Here is a 10,716-nt window from a genome sequence, read left to right on the forward strand (position 1 = left end):
CTGATGAAAGTCAGCATGAAAAACAACTGAGTATAATTCAGTACACCAGGAAGTAAAGTAATGTTAAACTCATTGTTTATTTTCAGGGGACCACTGCTATCTGTATGAAATCCTCCACCACAGTTCTGTGAAACTTTCACAAGTTTTTAGCAGAAAGACTAACAGGATTAATTTGTAAAGTTTTTAAGTAGCCACCTGTTACAACAGAAAATGTGTCACACAAAAGCATTTTAATAAAAGGACTTGATTATATTTTCTTACCTTTAGATGGAGGTGTTCAAAACAAACCTAAAGAAACTTAGCATCTTTGTCTTGCTTCCTTTTTCAGTGGCAGATACCAGCTCAACAAAGGTACGAGGAACTTCAAAGAAATGAAGTAGCTCACACAGGGGATGCCAACAGATGAGGACAAAATCACAATCCGTTCTCCTTCTCATGGCTTTGATGGCAATTTTATTTAAGTTTACTTAAATGTTGTCATGTCAATATTGTGTAAAGTGATATTGTGCCAATAACGCAATGAGATAACACGGCTGCGTACACGTGCTCAGAGTATGCTAATATAGAGAACATTCACATCACCACAATGTCATATTTATAACATTCTTTTTCTTTTTTGTTTTTTAAACTGTCATTGCTCTTGAAGTCAAGACAGTAAAATCAGACATTTTGACTCCTGTACAATAAGACATTGAGAAAACATCATGTTTGAAATCACCAAGACGGAGGAGTAAATGTCAAGCCCAAGTATGACCATCACAGCACGGTGGACAGGAATAAAAATAGCAAACAGGTATAACACTCACTGCGGTTGTGGTCTTGTTTCTACAACACAGTGTTCTTCTGGGGAGGTGCAAGTTAGCAGCTAGAGTGTCTGCTTAAGTTCTCACGCCTAGTGTGTTTATTCTAAGGCACCAGACCTAAAACTTATGCCAAACTGTTTTAACAGATAGGCTTTCTTGATTATGTGTAATTCTCCAAGGTGTAGCATCAGTGGACGAAAACTGGAAGACATAGGACCCCTCATGTATGAGACTTTTTCAGGTTTGACTAATGCTGGGAGTTGAGACTATTTATGCTGCTACTGGAGCCAAGGCCTGAAGTGCAGACATTGGGTTGTTGATTCATGAATTGTTTGTCTTGATGGAGTCAATGGAGAGCTAATAAAATGCACAGAAAGCTCTTGATGTTGGTGTCCTTTGGTGAGTCATTATGTTTCCCTGCCCCAGGAGATTGGAGTGGTTTCTAATTTCATGCAATATTTCATGGTCGCGTAGAGAATCGTGTCAACCATTGAAAAAGTTTCTTCAGTTCTGACAAGCTTAATGATAGTAGAAGCTATTCGCGCTCCTATCAGGCTCAGTATGCAAAAGCTCGGACACAACGGAAGAGAATCAGATTTGAGTTAAATCAAAGTCTGTTTATTTGGTCCAAATCCATTAATCAGGCACAGATACAAAGTCACAGAGTCGGCTGTCAAAACAGAATTCCAGTCAAACACTTTCTGGGTAAGAGTTAGAAGAAATTGTTTGGAAGGTCGCATGTAACAACAAGATGATTTGACACAGAAAGGCAGTGAAACACAGCTTATCTACATGAGTTGGAGGAAGCCAATGGGACACAGGTGGAAGACATTAAGGTGGGCAGTCCAATCACAGATGGGATACGTGACAGGAAGAAAAAAAAATCACACCAGATTTCAGAATAAAACAGGATGTGTGGAAAACGAGAACACTAACCTGTAAAGGACAAATGCTGAACACCATAAATACTGCATAAGACAAAGAGAATCTTTTTAATCAATTGAAGTAGAAAGTGCTAAAGTTATTAATATTCTGGGTCTTCTGTGGCAAATTTGAGAAAGAGGGGTTGACTTCTCTCTTACGCCAATAAATCTTGCCCCCATTGGTTTAATAACTGGTAAATTAGATCGTCTGAATATTCACAACAGTGAATTTTTTATGAAAAGTCTTAGGGTCCAGATGGAAAACCTCCCGGCATGAAGCCTTTTCAATCATAATATATACCCCTTGCATGTTACTATGTTGTATTTGCTACTGGCCCATGTTGATTGTGTTCCTCTTTTCTTGTGAAATGAACTTGACTGATCACCACAGAATCTTTCTTGAGCAAGCGGTGCTACAATGGAACATATTTTGTTGTTACTTCTTTGTGGTCAGCTTTGAACATAAACTCTGCAGAGACTTCCTGTTTTGCAGCCCCACGGACAAAAAGAGCGGAGTGACCTTGAAAAAGTACACACTGAACCTTAAGCTAAACGTCCTCATGAAGAGGTTTAGTCATGGTTCCTACAGTCACACACAAACAAGGTGAAGATGCTTTTATTTACTATAGTCCTCACTTGTGGAACAAACTTCCTGAGCCTCACACATAGACTGCATACCCACAGAAAGTAGTCGAGCCAACAAAAAAAAGTCAAAGCATAAGTGCGGCAGACATGAAAAAAATCACATGGTGACAGATGAGAGGAAAAGATTACGGCACGGGTTAAAAATACACAAGCAAAGGCGATATCAGTAGTGAGGAGAATGAAAAGAGATGGTGATGAGGAACGAGGGCTGTTGTGAAAGTAAGCAGCATCACCACAAGCAGACATGCCCTAAAGAGCGGCAAAGCCAACTATTTCTGCTAGTTGGCTGAAGCCTGTTGCAGGCAGTGACAGTAAAGCCTTCTGTTGGTGTTGTAACACAGAGCTAGAGGTCGAGATGAAAGTTTTCAAAAACCACAGCAAAAAAGAATGGCAACACAAATACAAATAATATTACCTGCAGAGACCGTGGTAGCAGTATTTTAAAAACACTGCTAGGAGAACTGTGAACTCCAAGATTTTTATTGTGTTGGACCACATAAATCATTGAGGCCCCCCAGATACGAAAGCGGTCACAGATTGAAGTTGTCAAACAATTGTCCGCCTAGTGTGAAACCCTTGGTATTTGACACTGACTGGTCGATTGACACCAGACTGAATGCTTAGAGAATATTTACCAAGCTCTGAATGATGAGGCCCTCTGTATAACTGCTTCCTGTCATGGTCTGCACAAGTGTGGTTATTACAACACTGAGGTGCAAGACACATGAGACTTACAGGGAACTACTATTGACCTTCATGCGACTTTCAGGGCTAACACAGCCCTGAATCTGATCTTACCACGCAACACAAAGTGATGCAGCAAGTCCAGCAGTCAAACTTCAGATCATCCATCCTAACAGATTTCTTGATGTGCTGACAAACATTTCTTCCAGGTTGCCTTTGGAGAAATGAAGACACGTTTTGACTTTGATGATGCCCTCTTGACCTACATTGCATGCCTATCTTCTAGCAGTTCCACTGATGCCAGAGCACAAGCAGAATATCCCTCTCTGTTTCCAGAGAGTATTGTCATGTCTGATCGACTTGACAGATGCTAAGGCATTGATGACCAGTGGAGGAGGTTGCCTCTTGAGATCCTGGATGAAGTCACTAAGACAATGACTGTGGATGAATTCTGGCATCATCTCTGCACTTTAGAGGACTTTGGTGGGAAAAAGGTGTCTAGGGAACTGGGAGAGTTTATCCTTGCTGTACTAGTGTTACCTCATTCAAAAACATCCCGTGAATGTGTTTTTCCCAAGTTAAATCTAATCAAAACAAAGCTGTAAAACTGACTCATCGCTAGATGGGCTCGTGTGTGAGGGTGGCTGGTGGACTTGTGGATTTTAAGCCAACAACCACGATGCTTGTCCCGGATGTTACACTCATGTTGTCAATTTGTATCATATTTCCGAGTTGCCTTGAACATAGCATCATTCAGCATGTCACGCCCCCTCACAGCCAACAGTGGGTTTATTATTTTAGTTTTGATGGGTGTAGGATAATTTCCCTCAAAGTCAATTCTGTTGAGCCTTTGGTATAATAAGTCTACCTTTCCAGCAGGCAATACTGCCCGTAATAGAAACTTCAATTCTGAGATTTGCACCATAGTATGTAAACATCTGTTCTGATGAGTCTAACATGCAAGCTATTCATGGATTGTCTTTATTGACACTGAGTTGTCTGTATTATAGAGACCCATTTGCACATCTTCAGAAAAAAAACACAAAAGTTTTCAAAGCTGTTGCTGTACACTATGCCAACTACCTACCTGGGTATGTTGTTCCACTCTCTTATACTCTTTAATTTCTACTAGTGCCACATACCATGCAAGGGTTCATCCTCCTTCAATGCTTGCAAAGTCCTTTCCAAAGGTGGAAGGGACTATCTTTTCTTTCCAGAACAGTGGCCTCAAACTCAATTTTCCTGGGGGCCGCTGGAGGCAGAGTCTGGGAGAGGCTGGGCCGCATCAGGGTTTCCACAAGAAAAGCTCTGATAAAAACATTCCAATGTTTGCAAATATCTTTATTTTTTTAACACAAACTAAGATGAAAAATAAATAAACAACTTAAGAATTAATGAGTGATTTATTTTCTTAATCAATAATAATAATAATAATAGAAAAAATAAAAATTGTCTGTGCTCATCAACCACCTTTCTCTTCACTGCAGGCTTTGAAAAAGACATGTTTGGGGCTGTGTAATCTATATAATTCCACTTGGTGCCACTGAAGTTTCTGTTTCAGTGTTTAGCCGACACACCCCCACACACACACCATGGGTGTAGGTTTATATAGGGATGGTGGTAGGGATATATCACAATCAGTGTTTGGGGAATACAAATACAGCAATATTTACCATTTTATTTTAATATAGTGAAAATATAAATATTTCAATATACTACACATGTGGTAGCATTAATAAAAACAATTTTAAATTACTTCACGTTTTGTTTATGAGAGGTTCGACTCCGAGATGTATTCAGAGCTATGATAACCCGCCATTGCATCGTTATTTCATTGGCTGCGACAGAGTGAGGAACATTTAGTGGTGCCGCCAGTCAGGTAGCCTCACCCACGCGAAAGCGGTCCATCATAGTCCCTACCAACACACACATGCATCAACACTAAAATGTGACAGTTGCACAAGCGGCTGATTTGTAAAATTTGCTGTGAAGCGACTTTTATACAAGGCAAAGTTCTGTGTTTAGAAAAAGCGGCAGAGCTCTGTAAAGTGCCTCCTCTCTACATGCAAAGCGTCTTCTCTCCACCTTGGAACGGCCCCTCTCTTCGAGGACCAATCCGGCTCCGTGTCTCGGATATATATATATTAAAAAATTTCTTCCTTGCCCTCCTGGGCGGTGGCTCCTTCCTTCCTTCAGACTCATGTCCTCTACCAGAGGCCTGGGAGTCTGAGGGTTCTGCACAGGATCTTAGCTGTTCCTAGGACTGCGCTCTTTTGGACAGAGATCTCTGATGTGGTTCCTGGTATCTGTTGGAGCCATCTATTCAGGTTGAGTGTTACTGCCCCGAGTGTCCCAATCACTGCTGGGACCACTGTTGCCTTCATGCCCCACATTCTCTCTATCTCCTCCTTCAGCCCTTGGTCCTTCTCCAACTTCTCCTGTTCCTTCTTCCTGATGTTGCTATAATTTGGGATTGCTTCATCGATCACCACCACTGTTTTTTGGTGTTCATCCACCACCACTATGTTAGGCTGATTGGCCAGTCCATACTCAGGGCAGATGTTCCTGTACACTATGCCAGCCACCTGGTTATGCCGCTCCATGTATGCCTTGCCTGCTAACATCTTGCACACTGCTGTGATATGCTGGACTGTCTCAGGGGCATCTCCACACAGTCTGCACCTGGGGTCCTGTCTGGTATGGTAGACCCTGACGTCTATGGCTGTGGTGCTCAGGGCCTGTTCTTGTGCAGCCATGAGTAGTACCTCTGTGCTGTCTTTCAGTCCGGCCTTTGCCAGCCACTGGTATGTTTTCTCGATATCAGCCACTTCCCCAATTTGTCGGTGGTACATTCCATGCAGGAGCTTGTCCTTCCATGATAGCCCCTCAGGTTCCTCCTCCTTGGTGGGCTTTTGTTGCCTGAGGCACTCACTCAGCAGTTGGTGAGTGGGGGCCATCTTCTTGATGTACTCTCGGAGGCTTGTTGTTTCCTCCTGGACAGTAGTTCAGACACTTACTAGTCCTTGGCCCCCTTCCTTTCGCTTTGTGTACAGTCTCAGGACACTGGAGTTAGGGTGAAACCCTCCGTGCATAGTGAGGAGCTTCCTTGTCTTGTTGTCAGTGGCTTGTATCTCTTCCAGTGGCCAGGGTATTATGCCAGCAGGGTATCTGATTACTGGCAGGGCGTAGGTGTTTATGGCCTGGATCTTATGCTTACCATTCAGCTGACTTTTCAGGATCTGCCTTAACGTCTGTAGGTATTTAGCTGTGGCTGACCTCCTAGCTGCCTCCTCATTGGTACCATTTGCCTGCGGGATCCTGGGTGGTTCCCTGATGTTAGCAGCTGGTTCATCTGTGCTGCCAGGCGTTCATGGAGTGCAGTCAGCTTCTTAAGCCAGAAGGCGTGGAACTTATCGGGCCCTGGTGCTGTCCAACTCTTCATTTTGGACACTCTTGTTTGGATGTCTGCTAAGGTCATGACTACTGGGTCTTGTTCTGGGAGTTGGATATGCTCAGTCTGTAAGCCTTGCAGCCATTGGGCAGTAGTGTTGTGTGTTGCCTCTTTCTCCCAGATATTCTTCCAGTATTGTTCAGTCTCAGCCCTGTGGGGGCCCTGTTGTCATCTTGTTGCCCTGCCATTGAGAGTAGACCTTTGCCGGATTGGTGGAGAACACCCTGTTTATTCTCCTTTCCTCTACTTCTCTTTAGTCGGGTGGCCAGGGCTGTGAGCCTTTGCTTAGCAGTCTCCAGTGCCTCAGGTATGGACAGTTTGTTGTACTTCTTGGGCTGCTCTGTCCTTGGATTCACGCCTCTACTCAGCTCTGTTAGGAGGCTGACTTCTCTCCGTGTTGCCATGATTTTTGCCTCTAGCCTTCTCCTCCATGGGACCATTTGCTCCTTATGGCTATTCATGCTCTTCATCTTGTAGCCAAGCATCTGTAGGATTACCGTTGCCGCTGCATACATAAGCTGATTGGTCTCAGTGATGGTAGTGGTAGGGATGTGTCACGGAGTGAGCCGTGCCACTTACGCACACACTTCATATGCACACACTTCATACGCACACACTTCATACGCACACACAAACATTTCATTTCCATTCTGTTCTGTCTGGGGTTACTCGGTTTAAGCATTTCATACACACCACTTTTTACCATAGCTCACCAGCAGGACATACTTCTCGTTTGGGGAAACCGAAGGACTGGTCCATGATTGTGTATATATGGAGGGGTTTCGCGGGGTGCTACGGCACAATCTATTTTAGCGGGGGTGTTTTATTGGGGTAAATTTTGATAATTGGTTTCACCTGTGGGAGGGGCTACAGGTATAAAAGCCCTGTAGTAGGCCCAAGACAGGGCTTCTTGTTGGTTGTTGAGTTGGTTGGTCATTGTTTTTGGAGGAAAAAGAAAATTGTTGGAAAAGAGTTAAAGTGGTGGTGTGTAAGAGTGTGCAGGGTCTGTATGTATTGTATGGATTTAGCCTGGCATCTTCTGACGCCACTTTATTTTTGGTAAATTAAAATACATTTTTGGAGGAAAGAATCTCCCATCTCCCTCTGTCTCCTCCACCGCCGTTCATCCTTGCGACAGGATGGTTGACAGTGCCGTCTTCATGTCCTCCAGTAGAGATTGGTCTGGTACTTTGTCTATTAGCCTTGGCAGGGAGGTAGTTGAGTTCCCCCAGGACTTCATGATTCTCTCTCTCAGGTCAGCTGCCCTTGTCACAAGTCCGTCTGTCATTGGGGGGTGATGATGAAATCAACCCACCTGACCTGGCGTCCTGGCTCCCCCTTGCCCTAGTATATTTGTACCGTGGGTGAGGCACACCGCTGTGCCTCGTCAAGTGAGTGTCTCACAATATAAAAATTAGAGATGTCCATATCAATATATCAGCCTGCCAATTTATATGCCAATATTGGCATTAAAATGAAATCTTGGAAAATTTCGATGTCGGTTTTTGCTCTTATAATGGCACAACATGCACATTCTATAGATGAAACGCTGCACCTACCTCTCCTCTCACTCAAAATATGAGAGATGTGATTTAGATTTAGAGATATTTATGTTTGTCTGGCACAGTTCTGTTAATGATGGATATAGGTAGGGGGGAAAAGCAGGAATAAAACAAACAAATAAACTGAATCATAACACTTTATTCCTCAACTGACTATTCTTGTGTTTGACATCCTGACAGAAACCACAAAGACACTGCATAAATAAAGACACGCATACTAAATCATATATCATCAGAATGGTTTATAATTATGTCGGGATTTGTTTTTTGGGGTTGCTCTTTTGTGTTGGAGCTTGGTTTGAACCAATAGCAACATTAAAATTAACATCATATTCACAAATAGAGCTAGTATTATGTCTTTTCCTCTTATCCTGTGATTTTTAGTTTTTTGAGGGGGTACAGTGGGAACTGTGATGACCTTAACTGCTAATCAGGAACCTCACTTTAATTTTTCAGTTTGGACAACTCACCTTTGCACAGCTCAAACATGAGCAAGATGTCTAAAACAACAAAGTTTACTGTATCAGCTGATTTTGCATTGTAATAAGTAAATGACAAAACTGTATATGGCTCTCATCCTCTTCTTGGCACCTCGACACAAACCTTTAGAGCTATTTACAAATGTATTCTTGTATATGTTCTTTACAATATTTTAAGGACTCTTGAATGTAGCATCAGATATTAATGGTCTGATTTTTTTTAGCTATGCTTTAAGTAATGTTTAGAAGATAAATAAGCCCAAGACCATACTGTGGCATTTGAAAATACAAAGCCCCATATATACAGTATATATACACACATATATATATGCTTATAATATATGCTGTATATATGCTTATAACGTTCTAATCTTATTTGTATTTATTTATTCTGTTTCTATACTTTGTATAGGTTGCTAATACAATTCAATTTCCCTGCGGGGATGAATAAAGTACATCTTAATCTTAATCTTAACATGAGGCGGCCACATGTTGGTCTTCCAGGGTTCTAGTTAGACTCAAAGTTTCCACTGAAAAGTTTGCAGCACTTTGTAACGTCAATTGTTACAAAGCTGAGAGGTGTCTGTTGACCACTGAAACCTTTGTGGCAAATCTAAAAATCAAGTTAAGAAACAAAAGAAAAGAAAAAATAATCTTCTTATATGCTTTATTCAAATAAAGTATATTTAAACGGTAACTTTGTTTTAGCTACTATAGATTTTTATTGATAGTTTTTGCAGTTCATTGATAAACTGCAAACCTAAAACCTGATTACCCAAAAAAAGAAATTGAGCAACATATGGATTTCCTTATTTGCTATAAGCAACTGATACAAACAAAAACAAATAAATGAAACCAAAATAAACTCTTAAACACAACAATGTACATAATCATTTACCCAAAGCTGAAACATGTTTAGCGATGATGCTTTACTCTTCCGTACACACATTCTTCGTTAATGGCTCCCATCTGTCTCTTTGGTCTGTCGGTCATACTCGTCCGTAAAGCAGCATAGTGGAGAACATCCTCATTTGTGTGGCCCTTTTGTTGAAACAGAAAATAGGAAATACCTATATGATGCGTAGCAATCAGGATGTTTTTATTAATATAGATAACAAGTACCTCTTCATTTGTGGTAGGATCATCTGAATATCTCAAGGTACTTCCTGAAACAAAACAAACCGTCATTGTGTCATACTTACTTTAAGTTCACAAAAACTTTTACCTCCACTGCGGCCGCTTTGGCTCTTGTAGATATTGCACAGTAAGACAGCCATGAAACTGGCCAGAATGGTGGTGAACGCCAACGCTCCACTCAGAATATACAGATTAAGATAACCATCTGCAGATTCAGAGAGATTAGATGATGCATTGTCTCATATTTAATTTCTTAGATGAAACCGACTCACCCTCCGCTCCAGGTGGCTTTTGGGGTAGCTTTAGAAAGTGTCCACATGTTACAACAGCACAATCAACAGCCAGGTTGTTTGCTGGCAAACTGTAGAAACAAGTGTTGTTTTTCCATGTGTAAAGAGCTCCTGGATCAGATTTTTCAGATGTTCTCAGCTGGTATGCACCGTGTTCTTGGTCAATGGCTCTGCCATGTGCAGTGCAGTTGAACCTAACAGCACCTTCTGACTGATTCAAGTGATATTCTGGTCTCTGGATAAAGACTGGGATGTTCAAACCTGAACCCTTTATGATGATTGTAATTCCATCTTTGAATTCAAGTTTTTCTGAAAAGCTACTAGCGCAGTAGTACGTTCCTGTATCAGAGTGCTGTAAATTGGCAATCATCAAGTGATTTTGTTCTTTCTTTGCATTCAGTGCAAAACGTGAATTGTTAACAAATTCATCATAAAACTTTGCACTTTCATCAAAGGTATAGAAGCTCGACACAAGCCTTGGAAAGTCTCCCATTATTTCTTTATACCAATAATACTTTGCTACAAAATCAGATCTGATGAAACATTCCAAAGTTACACTGTCACCAATAGCTGCTGTAAAGTTTTTGTCTTTATCAACCATCAGAACAGTCATCTCACCTGAAAAAACAGAACAAACAAAGTTATGAATTATTTTGAGGGTTGTTTGTTTCTTTCCATATTAAAAATAGAAATGAGAGTGCTCCAGTGCTAATATTAGATAGATAACACAAGAATAATAAAT

General features: G+C 41.4%; 1 protein-coding gene across 2 annotated transcripts; it reads right to left on the reverse strand.

Moving 5' to 3' along the window:
* Positions 1 to 9,197: 9,197 nt before the first annotated feature.
* LOC130521037 (uncharacterized) lies at positions 9,198 to 10,710 on the reverse strand. Of its 2 annotated transcripts, none has more exons than XM_057024704.1 (4): positions 9,957 to 10,710; positions 9,773 to 9,889; positions 9,670 to 9,713; positions 9,198 to 9,588 (listed from the first exon to the last, which is right to left on the reverse strand). In XM_057024704.1, exons 1-4 carry the CDS (start codon positions 10,585 to 10,587, stop codon positions 9,463 to 9,465), a joined length of 918 nt encoding a protein of 305 aa, XP_056880684.1. In that variant the 5' UTR covers positions 10,588 to 10,710; the 3' UTR covers positions 9,198 to 9,462. The 2 variants fall into 2 exon arrangements, with proteins under 2 accessions (XP_056880684.1, XP_056880685.1); XM_057024705.1 differs by having other exon boundaries at positions 9,429 to 9,617.
* Positions 10,711 to 10,716: the final 6 nt, after the last annotated feature.

Source organism: Takifugu flavidus, unplaced genomic scaffold, assembly GCF_003711565.1.
Source record: "Takifugu flavidus isolate HTHZ2018 unplaced genomic scaffold, ASM371156v2 ctg657, whole genome shotgun sequence".
In the NCBI taxonomy this organism is placed as follows: Eukaryota; Metazoa; Chordata; class Actinopteri; order Tetraodontiformes; family Tetraodontidae; genus Takifugu; species Takifugu flavidus.

Excerpts from the sequence above, each read along its gene's own strand:
- LOC130521037 (XM_057024704.1), bottom strand. The coding sequence starts at position 10,587 with ATGACTGTTCTGATGGTTGATAAAGACAAAAACTTTACAGCAGCTATT. Across the intron at positions 9,890-9,956 it reads AAAGCCACCTGGAGCGGAGG|ATGGTTATCTTAATCTGTAT; the intron begins GTGAGTCGGTTT and ends CTGAATCTGCAG. Across the intron at positions 9,714-9,772 it reads CCAAAGCGGCCGCAGTGGAG|GAAGTACCTTGAGATATTCA; the intron begins GTAAAAGTTTTT and ends GTTTTGTTTCAG.